This window comes from Nerophis ophidion, linkage group LG23 (assembly GCF_033978795.1).
Source record: "Nerophis ophidion isolate RoL-2023_Sa linkage group LG23, RoL_Noph_v1.0, whole genome shotgun sequence".
NCBI lineage: Eukaryota > Metazoa > Chordata > Actinopteri > Syngnathiformes > Syngnathidae > Nerophis > Nerophis ophidion.
The window spans coordinates 175655-199970 of NC_084633.1; the positions used below are offsets into that span (position 1 = coordinate 175655).

Genomic DNA, 24316 nt, shown 5'->3' on the forward strand with positions numbered 1-24316 from the left:
CAAGAAAGACTACTACAAATGAGCAACATTTTGCACTCTTATACAATTTAATAAATCAGAAACTGATGACATAGTGCTGTATTTTACTTCTTGATCTCTTTTTTTCAACCAAAAATGCTTTGCTCCGATTAGGGGGTGCTTGAATTAAAAAAATGTACACAGGGGGTACATCACTGAAAAAAGGTTGAGGATCACTGTATTAGATTATTGCGTGCAAAACAGCAGCAGGCGGCTGTGGCCTGCGGGCCGGTTCTAATACTAATCAAATATCATCCAGGGGACCAAAGATAATTAATTTGCGGGCTGGATCTGGCCCACGGGCCTTGGCTTTGACACCCCTGCTTTATACACTCTGATTGCTTTAAAAAAAACATTCAAATACTGAATAAAAGCACCACAATCCACATGAAGAACCATTACAGAATTATGAAATTGGCCCCTAGTGTGTGAATGTGAGTGTGAATGTTGTCTATCTGTGTTGGCCCTGCGATAAGGTGGCAACTTGTCCAGGGTGTACGCCGCCTTCCGCCCGATTGTAGCTGATATAGTCACCAGCGCCCCCAAAAGGGAATAAGCGGTAGAAAATGGATGGATGGATGGAATTATGAAATTATAATCACAAAACGTTATTTTAGTACATGTTGGGACGCTTCCACCGCCTTTTCTGTTTATTTCGCATATTTTGTCAAGTGTTTCGTCATTTTTCAGCCACTTTTCAATTACGAGACAGTTTGCCTTTTGCGTGACAACGTGGCGCCTCGCAGCCAATGAGAATAATCGGAAGGAGGGTGCGAATGTGATTGGATGAAAGCTTTTTCAGGGCGAACCTGATTGGTCAGTCAAACAAGCCCCTCCTCCTCTAACAGCGGTTTTAGGGACCGAGTGCCAACGCGGACCGATTTTCTTCAGGAACCAACAACTAACGGAGGAGGCGTGAAGAAAGTTACAAGAAAGTGGTAAGTTTTCAACTATTCCCAACTACTTTTATGCTTGATAAAACCGCGGAACGGCGATTTTTTTTGTGACTGAAGACTCGTGTACTTCGCTTTTTGGCGCATTGCTAAGTAACGTGAAGCTGGTTTGTGATGTCAGTCACGACTAAAGTAGAGACCAGAGATGATGGGAATGACAAACAATGTCTTTTAAATAATTAACATCTACATAAACCCTATTAAGGTGCAATGCAAAACAATGATTAGTGTAAAGTTTAAGTGCTGACCAAGGATTAGTTCCATATATAGCTAAACAGTTATTTTCTATTTACGTCATCATTATTATTATTATTATTGTATGTGTGTGTGTGTACAAGGTTGACTTTGCACTGCAAAATGTGAGCAGATCCTTTAAACATGTTCTGCTTATTTTTAAATAGATGAACAAAGGGTGTGTCCTGCTCTCCAAACTTTTCATCCTTGTAACAAACTCAGCAGGGCTTCACGGTGGCAGAGGGGTTAGTGCGTCTGCCTCACAATACGAAGTTCCTGCAGTCCTGGGTTCAAATCCAGGCTCGGGATCTTTCTGTGTGGAGTTTGCATGTTCTCCCCGTGAATGCGTGGGTTCCCTCCGGGTACTCCGGCTTCCTCCCACTTCCAAAGACATGCACCTGGGGATAGGTTGATTGGCAACACTAAATTGGCCCTAGTGTGTGAATGTGAGTGTGAATGTTGTCTGTCTATCTGTGTTGGCCCTGCGATGAGGTGGCGACTTGTCCAGGGTGTACCCCGCCTTCCGCCCGATTGTAGCTGAGATAGGCGCCAGCGCCCCCCGCGACCCCGAAAGGGAATAAGCGGTAGAAAATGGATGGATGGATGGAACAAACTCAGCAGCAAATGTTTATTTGTGACTACAGGCCATGTTTGAATATTTGATATCCCTCCCTGTTTTGAAATATGGCAATACCAAGGGCTGAGTGACCCATCGATATACTGCACTTCAGGGGTTCTTAACCTTTTTGACCTCGGGGCCCCAACTTTTTCCACTACTGTTATTTGAGAGACCCTCTCAAATAACACTGAACTATTGATGTATTCATTTTTATTCAATTATATCTAACCTACTTACAGTTGAACAATCAAACGATATTATAAGCACGAGTTATTCATAATATACGTTTATCTAGGCCAGGGGTCACCAACCTTTTTGAAACCAAGAGCTACTTCTTGGGTACTGATTAATGTGAAGGGCTACCAGTTTGAGACACACTTAAATAAATTGCCAGAATCAGCCAATTTGCTCAATTTAACTTCAATAAATAAATCTATAAATATATATATTTTTAAAAATGGGTATTTCTGTCCGTCATTCCGTCGTACATTTTTTTTTTCTTTTATGGAAGGTTTTTTGTAGAGAATAAATGATGAAAAAAACACTTACTTGAACGGTTTAAAAGAGGACAAAACACAAAAAAAATTAAAATTCAATTTTGAAAGAGTTTATCTTCAAGTTTGACTCTTTAAAATTCAAAATTCAACCGAAAAATATGAAGAGAAAAACTAGCTAATTCGAATCTTTAAAAAAAAAAAATGACAAAAATAATTTATGGAACATCATGAGTAATTTTTCCAGATTAAGATAAATTTTTTGAATTTTGATGACATGTTTTAAATAGGTTAAAATCCAATCTGCACTTTGTTAGAATATATAACAAATTGGACCAAGCTATATTTCTAACAAAGACAAATCATTATTTCTTCTAGATTTTCCAGGACAAAAATTGTAAAAGAAATTCAAAAGACTTTGAAATAAGATTTGAATTTGATTCTACAGATTTTCTAGATATGCCAGAATTAAAAAAAAAATGTTTAATCATAAGTTTGAAAAAATATTTCACAAATATTCTTCATCGAAAAAACAGAAGCTAAAATGAAGAATTAAATTAAAATCTATGTATTACTCTTTACCATAAAAAAAATAAATTTACTTGAACATTGATTTGTCAGGAAAGAAAAGGAAGGAATTTAAAAGGTTAAAAGGTATATGTGTTTAAAAATCCTAAAATCATTTTTCAGGTTGTATTTTTTCTCTAAAATTGTCTTTCTGAAAGTTATAAGAAGCAAAGTAAAAAAATAAATGAATTTATTTAAACATGTAAAGACCAAGTCTTTAAAATATTTTCTTGGATTTTCAAATTCTATTTGAGTTTTGTCTCTCTTAGAATTAAATATGTCAAGCAAAGCGAGACCAGCTTGCTAGTAAATAAATAACATTTGAAAAATAGAGGCAGCTCACTGGTAAGTGCTGCTATTTGAGCTATTTTTAGAACAGGCCAGCGGGCTACTCATCTGGTCCTTACGGGCTACCTGGTGCCCGCGGGCACCGGGTTGGTGACCTTATATCTAGGCTGCTTACAAAATAAATACTAAATAACTATACTGCAAAACAAGGGACTCATAAATAACTCATGTAAAATAAAATTACGCAGTGTTAAAAAAATCTATAAAATCAAACTAAAGCAGTGCTTTACAATTATTTTCTGTTACGTCCCTCCTTGGAAGGTCAAATATTTTGCGCCCACCCCCCACCGTGCCTATCCATCCATCCATTTTCTACCGCTTATTCCCTTTGGGGTCGCGGGGGGTTGCTGGTGCCTATTTCAGCTACAATCGGGCGGAAGGCGGTGTACACCCTGAACAAGTCGCCACCTCATCGCAGGGCCCACTGTGCTTATAAAAAGTATGTGTCTATAAAATTGTTATAACTATACCTGTGCATAACATTGTACTTTTATCAACATAAAGGAAACAACACACCGGCCTTTTCTCGTCTCAGTAAAGCCAAGGGCTATATATGCTTCGTCATATTCTGGTTCGAGGGGGGGGGGCATCTCCAAGGTCACACGTCGTACAGCGCCGGCCCCAAGGGGTCCCGCCCCACTATTTGAGAAGGACTGAAATAAAGTAATAGATATTTTTAACTAAACTTTGACAAAATTTAAGTGCAAATACAACTACAGCTGCACCACTTTAGTCATATTTTTTGCGCTTATAGATGTGCTATGACTTTTGTTTCAGACTTCTTCTGTTTGATATTGACGTTACTAGAATAGAATGGCTTTTATTGTCACTACTATTCACAGGTACAATGAGATTTAAAAAAACTCCAGTATCAGTGCCACAGTCTACAAAATGTGCAAAAGATAGGAAGAAAAGAAAAAGAAAACTAGTGCAAAAGGAGGTAGTTACACCACTTGTACTGCCACATGTGGTGGAAAAAGTGTATTGCCTTTGATCACCGCAGCGGCCCCAAAAGAGGACAGCTGAGAAGATATAGTACCTTGCAAACATAAGAAGAATAAGATAAGCAGTTGTCAACATAAGTGACACTAGCCATTGCTTGCATAAGAATAGGTGATGATGAAATATTCTTGAACTTACTGTAGTTTGATATGTTATTTTTCCTCCATCTGTATATTTTTATTCAAATTTTTGTGTTGTCATAAATTTTATTTTTTATTTTGCCTATCGTTCACAATCCTTCTGTAAACACATTATTTTTTTAATTTGTTTATGCATTCTAAATATTAAATAAATGCAACCAAAAGTCAGCTTACAATGGAGCCTATTGGAGTCGCTCTATTCTGCCTGATAAAGCCCTTAAAAACATCCTAACCCCTTCATTAGGTTTTATTTACATGATGTTAGTATATATGTAATGTATCAACAAGCATATTTATAATAAAATTGAACATTTACGTATTTTCATCATTTGACTTAAAAAACGCATCACAACGTTCGCTTTTCCCCCCTTCATCACTGATTATTACTCACTGCAGTCTATGTGAACCAACAAACATTACTGTACAATGTCTGCTGTCATTAGGATGCTGACTACTAGAATCTTTTCCCGTTTTTGATGAAAAATTCTCACAAACCAAGCGTGTTCATGTTGTTCTCACCATTTCCCGGGTCTAAATTGGCTGATAAAGTGTACCAACTTGTTGGATTACATCCTTATCCTTCTACTATCCAGGTGAAAGGCAATATTTATGATCTACAATTTCCTGAGCAAAGGAAGCGAGGAAACCGGTTACCACTCGATGATGTAAACATACGCATACACGCTAGTAAACATGGCGCCGCTATAAATAGTTTGTCTGCGTTAGCGCTTATAATAACAATATCACTAATACTTGCTTAATATTAAACTCTTGAAATGTAAATTGAGTATTGTTGGTGCTTTGTGGATGATTTTATTGTATTAGGTTTTAAGGGATGTACAAGAGGACGTCCCATTAGCAGGTTAGAATGCTTTACAAAAAAAAAAAAATACATCCATTGTCATGTCTGTCATAATAATTGTGAACGACGGGCAAAATTCCAAATTCCAGTTCCCCTTTAACAGAGCTGCTGTGATTTTTTTGTTGCATTTCTTCAATACAATAACAGTAAAACTTGTGTATCTTTCTTCTGGTAGCCAAAAAAATTCATTATTTTGTTACTGTGGTGGAATTTCTTGCTTTTTATTTTGCCCCGAACAGGAAGTTGCAGAAATTTCACGCTGCTTTGATATGTCATTTCAAATATGACAACACTTGTCAACATAAACCGACCAATTTCCCATGAATATCACTCCTTCGGGTGTCTAATTTTATTTGGAGTTGAGGTCAACTTAAGCGGACTTCGTAAAGTGTCGACATAATGAACAATTGACAATTCTAGCATCAAAAGAGCTGTCGTTGTCTTTTGGAAAGTCAACATGCTTTCATATTTTGATTTCCTCCTTTAGCTGTTGACAGGCAATCACAATGCTCCTGAGGTCACTCGCACCGCTTTGCCTCCTGGCCGCTGTCGCCTTCGCAGTCCCGGCTCAGGAGAAACGTGTCCATCACCAAGCCGATCTCAGCGACCACGACCACGACGACAAACATAGCTTCAAGTATGACCACGATGCCTTCCTGGGAAAGGAGGAGGCCAAGACATTCGACCAGCTGACTCCAGAGGAGAGCAAAGACAGACTGGCGTAGGTTTTATTCGATGCAAAAAAAGGAAATAAATGGCTGCCAGTAATCTGCGTAAAGCATGTAGAGCAGTTATATCGTATAAAACCTTGTCTCTGAGTTTAAGTAAGAAGTGTCACACATATAGTGTTCCACACCAATCATCTACAGCATTTATTGTTCCACTTCTTATTCTGCCAAAGTTTGCCGCCGGCTTCCACAGCCCACCGTTTTCATCCCATCGGAACCGTTCGAGTGTCAAAACATTCGGCTCGATCAAGAATCGTGAGCCCACGAAAAAAAACTGTTAAAAAAATATCCCAGATTACCCAGAATTCCCGGGTTCCAGGACATTTTTCCCATTGAAAATTATGGGCCATTTTTCAAACGTTGACAATTCCTACTTTTCTCACCCAATAGGACCTGTTCTACATTCTACACCTTCCACTCACCCTGGACAATCAAACTACCACGTTAAAAAAAAGATTCCAGGAAGTACCATATTTCCCAGTTTTTCCAAAACCTTATTTTCACCTTTTGTTCTAGAGTTTTTCCACAGCCCACATTTTTCAACCATTCCACCATCTATGGCCAGTGGCCTTGTGGTTAGAGTGTCAGCCCTGAGATCGGTAGGTTGTGGGTTCAAACCCTGGCCGAGTCATACCAAAGACTATAAAAATGAGACCCATTATCTCCCTGCTTGGCACTCAGCATCAAGAGTTGGAATTGGAGGTTAAGTCACCAAAAATGATTCCAGGGCGCAGCACCACTGCTGCCTACTGCTCCCCTCACTTCCCAGGGGGTGATAAGGGTATGGTCAAATGCGACAATCATTGGTACTTTAACTTTAACAAAACATTCCTCTTAGTTGGGACATAAAAACGTTTTTTCCCCCGTAGAAATTCCCTCTTTTTTCCCAAAATATCAGGAATTCCAAAATACTATTTCTCAATTCAAAGCGTTACTACGTCAACATTTCTCAACCGATTAAAAAAATTCCCACATGTTTTTTTCCTTCATTATGCATTTTAGGCCGGTGCGATTTATAATCCGAAAAATACAGTACTTTTAGCGACATTTATTCAGTATTAGTTTTCAAGGACATGTATGTATAATCAACGTTGTATCAATGCTGGGTAAAATATTGGTCAAAATAGTCCAAAAAATTTGAGGATTTTTGTATTTACTTAGAAAACATTTTATTTGACACAAAAATCACACACTCTGTGGCGGTAAAATCAGTGTGAAAGGTAAAAAACTATATTAAAAACGAAAAAACTGAATGTTATGGTTTTTTTTTAATTATCGTAATTTAAATGTGTTATTACTATTATTGTTATTATTTCACCTATTGTTTATTCGTTACTAATTTCTTAAACTATATTTAAAATTTAATTTTGCTGGCACAATAAATATTAATGTTTTCAATATTCGAGTAAATTCATCGTGATTACAATATCAATCAAAAGATTTTTTGCCATAATCGTCCAGCCCCCTTTACGACCCCTTTAAGCGATTGTCAATATCCAACCACCTGACTTGACCTCACTGTCAGACCAGTTCTGTGCCATGTTTTTTATGCACCACACTGCCAAAACATTTCTCGTTGGTGAACTGGACTCTCCAACCTGACCCCAGCGTCCTCTTCATCCCCACAGGAAGATCGTGGACCGCATCGATACAAACAAAGATGGTTTTGTCAACCACGCAGAGCTGCATTATTGGATCAAACACCGCCAGAGGAGTTACATCAATGAGAACGTCAACAAACACTGGAAGGACTATGACACGAACCAGGATGACAAGATCGCCTGGGAGGAGTACAAAAACACCACCTATGGCTACTATCTTGGTCTGTCCGCCTCTCACTGCGTCTTCTGTCAATCAACGCTCAAATATTCCCTTTTTTTGTCCCACTCAGGTGAGGAGTTTGACGACGTGGACGACAAAGCCACTTACAAGTCTATGCTCACCCGAGACGAAAGGCGCTTCAAGATGGCCGACAAGGACGGGGACGGTATTGCCACGCGTGAGGAGTTCACCGCCTTCCTGCATCCGGAGGAGTTTGATTACATGAAAGACCTGGTTGTTCAGGTACTTTTCAATCCCCAGCAGAATAGACCCTCTGAAATCAATTGCATTAATACGTTCCTTCAATTGTTAGGAAACAATCGAGGACATCGATAAGAACGGTGACGGCAAGATCGATTTAAACGAATACATCGGTAGGCGTCTTCTCACAGGTTAACCCCTTCCTCTCCTAGTGGGGGAGCTAAGAGTGTGTGTGTGTGCGTGTGTGTGTGCGCGCGTGCATGCGCGTGCGTGTGTAGGGGACATATACACACCAGAGGATGGAGAAAGTGAACCAGAGTGGGTCCAGACTGAGAAGAAACATTTCACCGAGATGAGAGACGCCAACAAGGTACAGTAGGGATGGGCGATACAGCCTGAAAGCTATATATACAGTATGTCACAGTATCTGGCAATAACAAAATGTGTCACAATATACAGTATTAGTTGGCATATATTTAACAATAGGACCATTTTAAAACAGGTTACAAAGGCGCCAAATTTGGTTGCTAACGTATGCGGTAACATGAGTTATTTCAGTTGTATTATTTTCTCAAAACTATTATTTTTTATGTTTCTGTTTACACTTTTGTGAAAATGTAATAAGCAATTATTGTTCTGTTGTTTGGATACTAAACATTCGTTTTGGCTGATACTACAGATTTGGGTATCGATCCGATACCAAGTTCAAGGTTCAAGTTTTTGTTTGTCACATGCAGACTACACCACAGTGAAATGCTTTTTTCCATGCTCTTCAGATATTGCGTACAGTGGGTTCCAAACACTAGTTGCAGAATCTAATAACCTAAATACAAAGTCATACAACAATTGAATAGCTCTGATGTACATTAATTACAAGACAGTTAAGTTGCACAATAAGTCAGAAATGTCAGAGGTGGGTATAGTAGCCAGAAATTGTACTCAAGTAAGAGTACTGTTACTTTAGAGATTTATTACTCAAGTAAAAGTAAGGAGTAGTCACCCAAATATTTACTTGAGTAAAAGTAAAAAGTATGTTGTGAAAAAACTACTCAAGTACTGAGTAACTGATGAGTAACCTGATTACGGCAACAAATAATGCACAAAAACATAAAAATAGCAATGAGCAAATTCAGAGCCAGGAATATCTCTTGAGCAACTAAAACAATATATATTAAATAATAGTACATTAAAATAAAGTTAAAAAATGGCACATTGAGCCACAATAACTTAACAGCGCCATAGCCTCAGTAGGCATTCATTGATTTGATTGATTGATTGATTAAAACTTGAATTAGTAGATTGTACAGTACAGTACATATTCCGTACAATTGACCACTAAATGGTAACACCCCAATAAGTTTTTCAACGTTTATCAATTACTTAGTAAATGACCAAGTCGAGGTGATCTACCTCATATATACATACACACACATATATATATATATATATATATATATATATACACATATACATACATTTATATATACAGTACATCATTTATATTTACTTATTTTGCCGTTTTTGTTCACATGTTGAAGGTGTTTTAATGAATATACATGCATGTTTAACATATAGATTCCTATCTTTCATGAAGACAAGAATATAAGTTGGTGTATTACCTGATTCTGATGACTTGCATTGATTGGAATCAGACGTCCACGTTTTCAAATGGAGGAGAAAAAAAGTTCCTCTTTTCTGTCTAATACCACATGAAAGTCGTAGGTTTTTGGTATCTTATCTGTCCAGCTTCCATATTCGTTTGTATACACTTTACAAGAAATACATTGGTGGCAAACTCCGTAGCTTGCTAGCTTGTTTGCGCTGGCTTTCGGAGACTTTATTTTGTTAACGCAGGCGCGATGGAGCGGCACTTTTATTGTGAAGACAGAACTGTGCGATCAGTCTTTCGGCTTTTGACGGGAAGTACAGTTGAAATAAAAATAGTCTTTTTTCCTTTACACGTTTGATTGATTGATTGAAACTTTTATTAGTAGATTGCACAGTACAGTACATATTCCGTACAATTGACCACTAAATGGTAACACCCGAATAAGTTTGTCAACATGTTTAAGTCGGGTTTTACGTATCACGGTCATCTGCCCGCATGGCTCTGTTTGATATGTCCAACGTCACCAGTGACTGCATGTGATTGGTGAAACGCAGGCATGCGTAGATTCTACTTTGAAGCTCTGTCATTAACCAAAACAAACATTAATAGATCGATAAAAAAAGTAGCGAGTAGCGAGCTTAAATAGATAAATGGAAAGGAGTAAAATTAGCGTTTCTTCTCTATAAATATACTCAAGTAAAAGTAAAAGTACGTTGCATAAAAACTACTCGAAGAAGTACAATTTATCCCAAAAGTTACTCAAGTAAATGTAACGGAGTAAATGTAGCGCGTTACTACCCACCTCTGAGAAGTATCAGTACAAGTAGAAGTACAGTAGTCAAATACAGTACCAGTGCAATATCAAATAGTGTAACAGTATATACTAGGGGTGTGGGGAAAAATCGATTCGAATACGAATCGAATCCTTTACATTGTGCGATTCAGAAACAATTCTTTTTTTTTTTTTAAATCGATTTTTTTTTTTTTCATCAATCCAACAAACCACTACACAGCAATACCATAACAATGCAATCCAATTCAAAAACCAAACTTGACCCAGCAACACTCAGAACTGCAATAAACAGAGCAATTGAGGAGACAAACACAACACAGAACAAACCAAAAGTAATGAAACAAAAATTATTGTTATCAACAACAGTATCAATTATAATTTCAGCATAGCAGTGATTAAAAATCCCTCACTAACATTATCATTAGACATTTATAAAAATAATAAAAAAAGAACAATAGTGTCACAGTGGCTTACACTTACATCGCATCTCATAAGCTTGACAACACACTGTGTCCAATGTTTTCACAAAGATAAAATAAGTCATATTTTTGGTTCGTTTAATAGTTAAAACAAATTTACATTATTGCAATCAGTTGATAAAACATTGTCCTTTACAATTATAAAAGCTTTTTTTTTTTTTTTTAAATCTACTAGTCTGCTAGCATGTCAGCAGACTGGGGTAGGTCCTGCTGAAATCCTATGTATTGAATGAATACAGAATCATTTTGAACCGGAAAAATACAGTTTTTGAATCGAGAATCAAATCGAAAAAAATCGATATATTATCGAATCGTGACCCCAAGAATCGATATTGAATCGAATTGTGGGACACCCAAAGATTCACAGCCCTAGTATATACAGTATAGGAAGGAACAAATAAGGTGTCTACAGTTCTTTGGCAGTTGAGTAGTGACAGTAGTATGAACAAAGGTAATGGAACAGTATGACTTCTTTATACTCTTGTTTTTACATTATTTGACATTATTTACAATCATTGAATGAAAAGTATTGTAGTCCGGTAATTACATTGGTAAGTAAAGTGTTTTTACATTATTTACAGTCATTGAATGAAGAGTATTGTAGTCCAGTAATTATAGTGCTAAATAAAGTGATTTTGCACGTGCGGTTTTGTGCAATTGTGATGAGTGTTAATCAGCGGTGCAGTTGAGCAGTCTGATGGCTTGGGGATAGAAGCTCCTCCTGAATCTCTCCGTGTTGGCCTTGAGACTCCGGTAGCGCTTGCCTGACTGCAGCAGTGAGAAGAGGAAGTTGCTTGGGTGGCTAGAGTCCCTCACATTCCTCTTGGCCTTGGATCTACACCGCCTGGTGTAGATGTTGCAGATGGTTGGGAGTACACCTCCGATGGTGCGCTCGGCTGATCTGGCCACTCTGCAGTCTGTTGCGGTCGTGTGCGGTGCTATTCCCATACCAGGAGGTGATGTTTCCAGTCATAACCCTCTCCGTTGTGCATGAGTAGAAGTTCTGAAGATCTTGTGGTTTAGCTTAAACTTCCTCAGTCTCCTGAGGAAGTAGACAATGTTGTGACTTTTTCACCACTTTGTCTGTGTGTGTGGTCCAGGACAGGTCTTCTGTTATTGTCACTCCAAGGTATTTGAAGTTGGTCACTCTCTCGACCGGCGTCCCTTCTATGCTAAGGGGACTGTAGTTCCTTGCCTCCCGTCTCCTAAAATCCACTATGATCTCCTTGGTCTTGCTGACGTTCAGGGCGAGGTGGTTCTCCTGAGACCACAGTGCCAGGTTGTTCACTTCACTCAGGTAGGCCGTCTCATCGTTTCTGGAGATCAGGCCCACCACAGCTGTGTCGTCAGCAAATTCCCAATGGAGTTGGTGGTGTTTTTAGCCACACAGTCATGTGTGTAGAGTGAATAGAGGAGGGGGCTCAGAACACAGCCCTGGGGGGCACCGGTGTTGAGGATAATGGGTGATGAGGTGCAGTTCCCTGCTCTCACCACTTGATGTCTGCCTGTCAGGAAGTCCAGTACCCACTGACAGAGGGTTGAGTTCAAACCCAGGTCTTTGAGCTTGATGACAAGTTTAGATGGGACTATGGTGTTGAATGCTGAACTGTAGTCTATGAACAGCATTCTCACATAGTTCCCCAGCCTTTTGTCCAGGCCTGTCGTGGCGGTATGCAATACGTGTGCGATTGCTTCGTCAGTTGACCTGTTTGGGCGGTATGCAAATTGCAGGGGGTCTATAGTGGGGGGAAGGGAGGAGCATATGTGGTCTTTGATTAGCTTCTCAAAGCACTTCATGGCTATGGGGGTGAGGGCTGGCTGGGGCAGATTTGTTTGGAACAGGGACAATGGTGGATTTTTTCAGACAGGTTCAAGGGACAGATTGAATATGTCTAAATACCGGTGCCAGTTGGTCAGCACAGACTTAGGACACAGCCGGGGATGCCGCCTGGCCCTGTGGCTTTCCTGGTATTCACCCTCTTAAAGGTTCTCCTCACGTCATGTTCTGTCATTTCTGAATGCTGAGTCACCATTGCCAGTGGCCATACCCTCTTTTAAGATGCCATTAAGGCTGCAGTTTGAATAAAAAGGAATTTAGCTCATTTGTGAGTTATATTTATATAGCGCTTTTCTCAAGTGACGCAAAGCGCTTTTACGTAGTGAAACCCAATATCTAATTTACATTTAAACCAGTGTGGGTGGCACTGGGAGCAGGTGGGTAAAGTGTCTTGCCCAAGGACACAACGGCAGTAACTAGGATGGCACAAGCGGGAATCGAACCTGCAACCCTCAAGTTGCTGACACGGCCACTCTACCAACCGAGCTAAGCCGCCCCAGGGAAACATCAGCATTCACCATGGGGGAGCTGCCTTTATAGTCTGTCATGGTTCTGATTCCTTGCCATACAGCTCTGGAGTCAGCCTGCTGAAATTTAAACTCCATTTTGTCCCTGTATCTTCCCTTTGCCTGTTTCACTGCGCGCCTGACGTCATAGCACGTTGCCTTGTACGCGTGCATGAGGGCGCGCGCATTCAGAGCCTCTCGGACCGATATATCAACCCAGGGTTTCTGATTTGGAAAAACCCGTTCTGTGGTTGTGGGCACTATTTCCTCGACCAGTTTTCCAACAAAATCCAGCACAGCGTCTGCATATTCATCAATGTTGTCTGTGTCCTCGCGGAACACGCTCGAGTCTGTGCAATCTAGCGCATCCTGGAGCGCGCACTCTGAGTTCACAGACCAGCGCTTGACTTCTCGCGCCACCACGGGGACGCGCTTCAAACTTTGTTTATACACTGGTACGACCAACATGGCGGAGTGATCTGATTTACCAAAGGCTGATAAAGACTGTGACTTATAGTAGTTACTAGGGCTGTGAATCTTTGGGTGTCCCACGATTCGATTCAATATCGATTATTGGGGTCACGATTCGATAATATATCGATTTTTTTCGATTCGATTCTCGATTCAAAACGATTCCGTATTCATTCAATACATAGGATTTCAGCAGGATCCACCCCAGTCTGCTGACATGCTAGCAGAGTAGTAGATTTAAAAAAAATAAATAAAAAAGCTTTTATAATTGTAAAGGACAATGTTTTATCAACTGATTGCAATAATGTAAATTTGTTTTAACTATTAAACGAACCAAAAATATGACTAATTTAATCTTTGTGAAAACATTGGACACAGTGTGTTGTCAAGCTTATGAGATGCGATGTAAGTGTAAGCCACTGTGACACTATTCTTTTTTATTATTTTTATAAATGTCTAATGATAATGTTAGTGAGGGATTTTTAATCACTGCTATGCTGAAATTATAATTAATATTGATACTGTTGTTGATAATATTAATTTTTGTTTCATTACTTTTGTTTTTTTTGCTGTGTCGTGTTTGTGTCTCCTCAGTTCTGAGTGTTGCCGGGTCAGGTTTGGTTTTGGAATTGGATTGCATTGTTATGGTATTGCTGTGTAGTGGTTTGTTGGACTGATTAAAAAAAATATATATATATTTATATCGATTTTTTTAAAAATGAGAATCGATTCTGAATCGCACAACGTAAACGATTCGATTCGTATTCGAATCGATTTTTTCCCACACCCCTAGTAGTTACCATACCTATGATGTTCATACATACAGGATCATTAATTTATTACAATTTTTACGCCCAACTGTAATCCAACAAAATCCCAGCTTGGCAGTGTAACAATATGAATTCAAATATAAATAATTTTCTTATTCACTTTTATTTAATACAGAATGTGTAATAAAGTCAAGAGTTCTAGCTTGGATATGCTTTTGTGTATCCTCCTACAGTGGTAGTGTAGCATGTTTAGCTTTTCCTTATCCTGTAGTCCTCCAGTGATAACGTCCGCCATGGAGGAGAGTATTAGTGATTTAGAAGCTACACTGTGGAGGGACATTAACCGCTAGCCAACATGCTACATTGTTTTGTTGGCTTGCTGCAGTTAAATTTGCAGACACTAAAATGTATAAACAACATTATTACAGTATTACGATAAAACAAATGTATTTAAAGCGCTGTCGTCCGCCAAATTGATATTGTATATCAAATATATCACTCTAGGTTAAAAATCACAATTTATCCTTCCTGATTCTTTTTTGCAATAATTTTGTCTCGTTTTATTTTCGTGTAGTGGTTAATTTATGCAATGCCCTTTTCACAATAGCTTCCCATGTAACATCGCCATGTGTCACACAGGATGGTTACATGGACTCCAATGAAGTGGCCCACTGGATTTTGCCAGGAGAAGTGGACCATGCTGACAATGAAGCCACTCATCTGATCCAAGAGACGGACACCAACAAGGTAACCATGACGCTGCTCGGGCCCTGACTAGTAAACATGTCAACCCGGGTTTCCAAAACACATTTTGTTGGCCTTTTATTGTCTTTTCCCGCTAGCTAGCTAGCGGGAAAATGACTCAAGTCTTGAAGTAGTTGGTATATTAAAAGGGACTGTTTGTTTCCATCCATCCATCCATCCATTTCCTACCGCTTATTCCCTTTTGGGGTCGCGGGGGGCGCTGGCGCCTATCTCAGCTACAGTCGGGCGGAAGGCGGGGTACACCCTGGACAAGTCGCCACCTCATCGCAGGGCCAACACAGATAGACAGACAACATTCACACTCACATTCACACACTAGGGCCAATTTATATCCCGCCGTCTTTCGGCGTTGAGCATGTGAACTACACGCCACGTAACACACACACACACAGTTTTTATTGTTGTCAGTTAGTAATATAAATATTTTCAAATTTTAGCTACGAACTTTAGCTATTATTGAATATATTGAATGATTGTATCATAACAACAACATAACTGCAAATTGTTAGTTGCTTCTCTTGGACTGCTTTTGTGTGATTTTTTTTATTTCAATAAATGTATTTATCATTCAATATATTTACTATATTTTCCGGATTATAAAGGCACACCCACTAAATTTTAGGGGGGAATTTTTCAGCCGTACAAGACTTTATGCCGCAGATATACATTATACTGGTAAATTGTGAAATTAGTTATTTATATACAAAATTGTGTAAATCATATACATTAATCATAATTGTTACCAAACAGTGTCTGTAACATGGCAGTAAAACGGCTGATCAAATAAAACAGGAAAGTCATTAACGTTTATTTATTCTTTATGAGATTAAGAAGATTTTATCCTTTTTTTTAATAGGGATCAAGATGTTTATCAGGATTCTTCTTCCTTGTACTTTGTGAACACTCTTAGTTTGAACAGTTTCTTAAAGTGGATAATTTTAGTACATGGTTTGATTCCTTTGCTTTAATCCATTCCATAATTTAGCCATTACTGAAGAACAATCCATATATAAGCCGCACCTTTGTGTAAACAGCAGGGTTCCTAGAGTAGGAAAAAAGTAGCAGCTTATAGTCCGGAAAATACAGTAGTAATTGTAAAAATTATAGACATATCAACAATATTAGTCCTCTTCAACCTAACCTAAGATAGGCGGTGGTGTTCTTGTTGTATTTTTTGATACCTTTGAGCAATTTGCAAAATGTACTTCCATCCATCCATTTCCTACCGCTTATTACCTTTTGGGGGCGCTGGCGCCTATCTCAGCTACAATCGGGCGGAAGACAAATGTACTTAAGTATCGCAAGTAAACATTTGTGTACATTTTTAAAGCTATTTTTCTTTATAGATGTCCATATGAAATACATAATAAACATGCTGCACAACATAAAAAAAGTGCTCAAAAAGGGATTTCAGTTAGCGTAAATCAACTTCTCTTAAGTATTTGGCTGTTGTGTTGAGTTTGAGTTTATTTCGAACATGCAAGCATACAACATGTTACATCACAATTTCCAGTTTCTCTTTTCAACATGTTCGAAAAGGAGCAGGAAGAAGCAGAGCTCATTTAATCCTACCTCTTTTCTTTTACATAACAGTTGCTAAAACGTTTGTTCACTTCCTGTTCTCAATTTATTCACAATATTCTCCATAAGTAATCAAAATAAAAATAAAAAAATAAATAATAATCGGTGAAGTAAGTTATATTTTATATGCTGAGATAGGCACCAGCGCCCCCCGCGACCTCAAAGGGGAATAAGCGGTAGAAAATGGATGGATGGACAGATGGAGATAAGTAAGATTATTTTGAGAATGAATGAATGGAGGAAATACATTCAGAATGTTTATCTTTGTTCTTGTTCTTTGTAAACACTTTAATTTTGAAGTTTCTTGAAGTGGATCATATTAGTACATTGTTTGATTGCTTTGCTCAATCCATTCCATAATTTAATTCCACATACTGTTATACTGAAGGTCTTAAGTCTTGTACGTGCGTACAAACGTTTTAAATTACATTTTTCTCTGAGATTACATTTCTCCTGTTTTTTGAGAATAATTGTTGTATATTCTTGGGTAGTAGGTTACAGTTTGCTTTGTGTATAATTTTAGCTGTTTGCAAATTCACTATGTCATGGAATTTCAGTATCTTTCATTCAATATATAAAGGATTTGTATGTTCTCCATATCCAACATTATGTATTATTGTAACTGATCTTTTTTGTAACACTGTTAGAGAATGAAGTGTACTTTTGTAATTATTTCCCCATATTTCTACACAGTAACTCAGATATGGTAACACTAGCGAGCAGTAGAGATTATGAAGTTATTTTTATTCTAGAACATGTTTTGCTTTATTCATTATTGACGTGTTTCTTGCTACTTTATGTTGTATATTTTTTACATGAGATTTCCAGTTCAATTTATCATTGCTGTTGTCCTTAAATGTGTGATGCTAGAAGAATACTGCAAGCCAGGCTGTGATTGGTGGAGGTCCCCATTTTGCATGAAGAGGTCCATGTAAAATGAATGACAGGGCGCGTCAGATAAAATTTTACCACAAACTTATTCTTAGACTCTTCCTGCTCCGTCACTAATTAGAATATAACAGCAAATTTCTGCAGGTGTTCACAAAGCCCCCCCATGAGTCACTGCTTGTGCTAGGCAAGTAAGTAGAGAAAGTGGGTTTGATACCGGTCAATCATGTGGCCAGGAAGATATATTGGCCAATTTTAATATAAATATTGTAAATTAATGTTTTTAATTGTGTAAAATGTGATATTTTGCATGGGAAACAATAGTATTGAATGATGTATTTCCCATGAATTGGTTTTAGTACAAAACATGCATCAAATTAAATTCAAGTTTGGTTGAAAAAATTATAAAACAAACGTTTTACATGAATGATTCTGAAAATATATGGAAGGGGTAGGGAATCCTCCAAATGAAATTATGTTTAACGCCCCAACTTAGCTAACGAATTGACATAAATTGACTGCAGGAAACAAAAAGTCTCGAGTAGCGATGACGCTTATTGGAAATGTATGAGCGGGAAATTATCTTTTGAAAATATTGCAGTCATACGCGGTACTAAAGGAAATCATATTAAAGTCGTAATCGAGCATTTAGAATTAAAATACAAAAAGAGTGCAGCTGGTTAAAAGAAATTCTAATCGGCACATATATTAATACTTAAGAATGCACGTTTCCCAATAAAATGCTTCAGAAGACATACCTAAATATTATAATATTAGGATAGGCATTATTTATCCCACAATGAGGAAATTAATTGATTGTAGTGCAGATACAAAAAGACAAAAAATAAAGTAAAAATACATGAAAATAAAAAAGTAAATATCAAAAAAATAAAAAAAAAACATAATACATTGAAATAGCAGAGTTTTCACAGATGCCAATACTACATACAGCTACAAAGTAAAACAATGAAAAACTAAAAAAAATCACCTGTAATAATACATATAGTGCACAAATAGTGCAGCTCAATACAATAGCCAGCTAGATGAATCAACAGATGCAGCTAAATGTGAATTATTAAACATGATGGGATTAATTCTCTGTAATTGTGATGTAATTCATTCTTTTAATTACTCTTCTCTCTCTTACTCTTGCCTTTCATGTCTAATTTCCTGCATCTTCCCCTGTCAATCAAACCAATGCGGGGAATGGATGGTCAGGACGAGAAGATAAGCAAGAAGGAAATCCTGGCCAACTGGAACATGTTTGTGGGCAGCCGGGCCACCAATTACGGAGAGGATTTAACTAAGAGACACGACGAACTTTGATGAGCTGTTGTGTTCCAAGAGGTGCTCATCTGCATTTTTATTTCTCTGACTTTTGTTCACGGGTGGGCAGGGGAGGACAGGACGGGTGGGCAGGGGAGGACAGGTCGCCGACTTGGACTCTGATCCAGAGTACGAACTTGTAGTCTTGTTCATACTCGCTCATGCTCAGTTACTGTTCAACACACTGTCACATACCGTGTATGTGGATACAGGTGACGCACTCCCACTTTTTTTACTAAAACATTTCAATTTGATATTCTCAGGACTTTGATTGTATCACAACCAGAGTGCTCAGGTCTATCTAGCATGAAACCGACATCTTCCAAGGCAACCGGAACAGTCCAGTTGTGATCAATCCATTGGCCTGACAATACAATGACTTGACTGAATGACAATCTTCACAATTTGATGGTACAGTAGTGTTTTTTGAGTTTCAGCTTAAAACGTGGTTACTGAAAACCGCCGTGGTGTAACACTCCAACAACCACTTTCACGTTTGTTTACGATATCATATGTAAGAAACAAAGGCAAGATAGTAGCAGTTTTTGGATACAAAGAACGTACGACTGCGCCCAGTGAGGGGTGACGTGAGTCAGAAATGTTGGCTACTAAAATATGTTTACCAACAAAATAACTGTTACAAATAAAATATTTTCCAACATGTGGTGATATTATCTTTTCATACTTGTCACAGTTACTAACTCATTATAACTAACAAGGAAATAGGTTTTTTTTAATTTTTTTTTTACTGTAGTTGTAAAGTAATTGTGTCAGTACATTTGAATAAGTACACTGAGTCCTAAATGAACCCAGTATTTATGACCCCCTTCTGTTTTTCCTTCTTTCCACTTCTCTTATGTAGCCAAGTTAGCAAATATTCAGGGTTTTTTTTTTTATTGAATATTAATAAAGGCATAAAAAATAACCAGCAGAAAGTAACTCACAAAAAGCCCTCGGAGAGCACAGACCTCTTCCAGGTCCTACCCCCCCAATCCTAAAGTCCTAAATCGAGACGGCCATGTGGCTCATCCTACATGTTCCAAGACCATGCAAGGTCAGCAATGTCCGACAAGAGATCTCAAGGGTATCCATCTAATTTGTACAAAACCATCCAAGCATGGAACCAGTCATTTTAGTCCATGGGCCCAGGCATATATCAGTACCATCAGAGGAAACCAAACTTTAGGGTTCTTAAGTTATTGGTAGGGACTATATGATTATTTAAATACGTGATAACTGTTCCAGAAGAGCATCTTTGTGTATGTATTCCACATGTTTGCCATTCTAAAATAGTGACTTTTGGGGGGGACCATCTTGAGGCAAAATGACATATTCGTTGCTCGGACAGTATTGGAAGAGACAGACCAGGATTTGAAAGAGAAACGCCTGGAGACAATATCCACCATCAGAACAGTTCCATGGCAAGATGACAAAAATTAACTTGAAAACATTCCCCCACATTCGGAAGAAAACAACCACTAAAGTGCAGGCCAAAGAAATTGTTCTTAAGGCTGACAGAAACCTGTTTGGGCATTCACGATCTGCCATAACGGCGGTGGATCTCTGCTCTTGCCAGAGAGATATAAAAGACCATTTCTGTGTGTCACTGATGAGTTTGGTACAAAAGATGGAAGGGAATGAAAAAATGTTTTTACAGCTGGCTGAATCAATTCTGTCAATGATGGAGTACAGAGTAAAGGCATGGATGTTATCTTCAATGTTGACCGAGAGACACCCAAAAAAGACGCAGAGATATGCAACAATCCAGTTCAGGAGCACAGCTTTCAACAGTGGAAGAAATTGCTCTGGAGCTCCTCCAACAAAGAAAGTCTAATCAAGTTCTTGGTTGAGGAGTGGAAAAAACCAAAGAGCAGAGAGATGGGAAAAATTTTAGTTTGAATAGTTTCTAAAACTGAATCATATTAGTACATTGTTTGTTTTCTCTGCTAAATCCATTCCATAATTTAATTCCACATACTGATATACTAAATATTTTAAGTGCTGTACACGCACACAGATGTTTTCCCCTGAGGTTATATTTTTCCTCATATGTTGAGAAGAATTGTTGTGCATTCTTTTTGTGCATAATGTTAGCTGTTCACAAATGCACCAGGTCACAGAGTTTCATTACTTTTGATTCAATAAATAAAAGGGTTTGAATGTTCTCGATAGCAAACTTTTCGTATTATTCGAAAAGACCTCTTTTGTAAAACAGTTAGTTGAAGTACCACTGATAGTCACACACAAACGAGGTGTGGTGAAATTACTCTCTGCTTTTGACCCATCTCCTTGTTCCACACCCTGGGAGGTAAGGGGAACATGAGCAGCAGCAGTGGCCACGCTTGGGAATATTTTTGGGGATTTAACCCCCAATCCTAACCCTTAATGCTGACTGCCAAGCAGGGAAACAATGGGTCCCATTTTTATAGTCTTTGGTATGACTCGGCCGGGGTTTGAACTGACGACCTGCGTATCTCAGGGCGGACACTCTAACCACATTTAGTGAATGAAGTGTACTTTTGTAGTTATTTCCTCAAAATTCTACTGTCACAATAACTCAGATATGGTAAATCCAGGGATCAGTAGAAAATATGGAGTGATTTTTGGTTCAGAACATGTTTGGCTTTATTCATAAAATGTTTCTTGCTACCTTATAAATTTTTTTAGGTGAGATTTTCAGTTAAATGTATCCATCTACTGTATAATTACACCTAAAACTTAAAATGTATTTTATCCTTTCAAATGTATTTGTATTTGAGTTTTGACTCTCTCTTTTGCCGTTTCCAAATATCATTTATGTTTTACTGAAACTCAAGGACAGTGTTTTTGTCAATCCATTTCTTCTGTTTTTTTTGTATCAACTTCTATGTTTTCTCCTGAACAAAACCAAATAAAACTAAGACTTTTGGAAGTTTATAATTATATACAGAGATTGAACAATTTTGATCCCAGTATTGATCCCTGGGGCATGCCACAAGATATATTTACCGTTCCAAATGTGTGTTTGACTCGCTTCACGTATTGCTTCTTGTTAGTTAAGAAGCTTACCAAGTTTAACACCAACCCTCTGATGCCATACCGTTCTAATTTGTTTATTAAATCGCTAATTGAGATGTTATGGTTAGTATTCCAGACAACAGGTTCTGAAAGAGTATTTGCAGAGGTAAGGAGGAAGTACTAGATTCTGAGCGGAAGAGAATATATGAAAACGTCACTAATAGGTTCATGGAATACCAGATGGTCGCACTACCCCCTGCATGTCTCTGTCAAGCCACCCTGCTAGTGTACTGGGGTGACAACTTCAGCCCAAAGTGGGCCGACAAAGAGTGCATGACAACAGGCTGTGTGCATCTTGACTTACTGGAGAGCATCAACACTGACATCTTTCTAATGGTACTGCGATGCTTCGTCACTTCCCGAACAACTACCAGAACCAAACAGAGTTTCGCTTCGACACTCTGTGGTCCCCACATTTTGGAGGAGCATGGGGCCTACAAATTAAGCCAATAAAGCCAGCTCAACCAAGTGGTACTGCAGGATTAGACGGTGTCAGAACCTGTTCTACAGACCGTGCTACTTGAAGTGGAAGGGATACTCAATGCAAAGCCCCTTGGGTACATTTCCTCAGAACATCTATGCATCCAGTGATCTACTGAGCAGAGGGTGATGGCGACACAGCCAGGTCCTGACTGACCTACAACTTTTTCCTGACCCACAGAAGTGGCTCAGGTGGCATAAGGACACGGACAATCAAAAAAGTGGACAAGTGGTGATGTTGGTTGATCGGGAACTTTCCAGGTCGCAGTGGCCAATCGGCAGAGTAGTCAAGACATGCCCTGGTGAGGATGGTGGAGTCAGGGCAGCTGAAGTGAAAGCCAAGGGACATATTTACCCGTTCTTACGCCCTGTGCGACTGCCGGCATGGGAAAATGAGAAATACACAAACTGAGGATAAACTTTCCTTTACAATTCAATTTTTACAGCAAAATTTGGAGGCGGTCGTCAGAAAGTTTTTTTACCGGAAGTATGAACACACGTTGCCAGAAGTCAGACGTGTGCTGCTATGAATTCAGATATCAATGTGCAAAATAAATAAGTCGCGGAAATGAATACAATTATCAAAATATGATAAATATTGAACATATTACATATTGTTATGAAGGTGTCTGTCACTAAATTATATATAGACTTGCACTGTGTATATAAAACATTGGAGGGTTTTGAAGTTGTTTTACAGGGCTTTGAAGGCTACAACGGTGACTCCCATTAGCCGCATCTTTCAAGCATTTTTTTAATCATGTTCTTTTTGTGTATATAGTTTTACAAATCACCTGACATGTATACTGTGTATATCTACATAATTAATTTTTTTACATAATTTGTTATACATATGTTATAGGTTATATATATTTTATAATTGAATGTATCAAATGTGATGATTATTGGACCACAATGGAAACAAGCCTTTTGGCTTTTTTTGCCATCCATTTGCCTTTTTAAAGCAATACATGGATTCAAATCTTTAAGATGTCAATCAACTTCTCAAACAATCAATCAATAATCTTTAAAATCGACAAATATTTTTTTTTCTTTTAAAGACACCCATAATGATTGTGAATGATTGGCAATATTCCAGAAACAGTGCAGTTCCCCTTTAAAGTCTTTCTGTACCCTATTCTCTCTTGTTCTAAGAAATTGTCAGACCATCTGTGCAACCTCCCCGCGCCCCACCCTAACTTTTAGTGTTTCACGTCCCTGTTGTGTCCATCAGGATGGATTTCTTACACTGTCTGAGATGATTGACAAATTTGACGACATCAAGATCAGCACCATCACAGACTACGGCGCCATGAAGGTCGAAGAGCATGATGAACTGTGAATATTTATAGTCTACGAAGTTAGGATGTTTTATGTGTTTTGCAAATAATATAATAAATACTAAAGGGGTCTCACGTATTAAGAGTTTTGGGGATTTCCTACAAAGACAATTGGCGTACGTTCAATATGTAAAATTCTTTGTTACATCCCAATAAATGGGGAACTGGACGCAGATGTATGCGTGGCCCAGACCACATTCTTTGATAAAAACGCAAATCATTTTGAAATGATCAACCTACCTGAAATCTGCACACACTGCCAAATCACAATTCAGTTCCTGTTGAATTGTAATTGGGAATAATTTGTTTGCTAATATGCTAAAATTTTTCAGGGTGAGCTAGTTGGTTGCATCGAAATGGGATGTTTTTATCCCGGAAATGCGCGTGGAATCAATAGAGGGGTTTCTTTCTCATGGTTGGAGCGCAC

At 38.3% G+C, this 24316-nt stretch overlaps 1 protein-coding gene across 2 annotated transcripts; it reads left to right on the forward strand.

Moving 5' to 3' along the window:
- The first annotated feature begins 837 nt into the window (after positions 1–837).
- On the forward strand, positions 838–23968 carry LOC133541096 (reticulocalbin-1-like). 2 transcript variants are annotated; one of them, XM_061884183.1, is made up of 8 exons: positions 838–956; positions 5725–5958; positions 7594–7787; positions 7857–8029; positions 8100–8160; positions 8266–8357; positions 15092–15199; positions 23784–23968. In XM_061884183.1, exons 2-8 carry the CDS (start codon positions 5744–5746, stop codon positions 23889–23891), a joined length of 951 nt encoding a protein of 316 aa, XP_061740167.1. In that variant the 5' UTR covers positions 838–956; positions 5725–5743; the 3' UTR covers positions 23892–23968. The 2 variants fall into 2 exon arrangements, with proteins under 2 accessions (XP_061740167.1, XP_061740166.1); XM_061884182.1 differs by lacking the exon at positions 23784–23968 and adding an exon at positions 18905–19673.
- Positions 23969–24316: the final 348 nt, after the last annotated feature.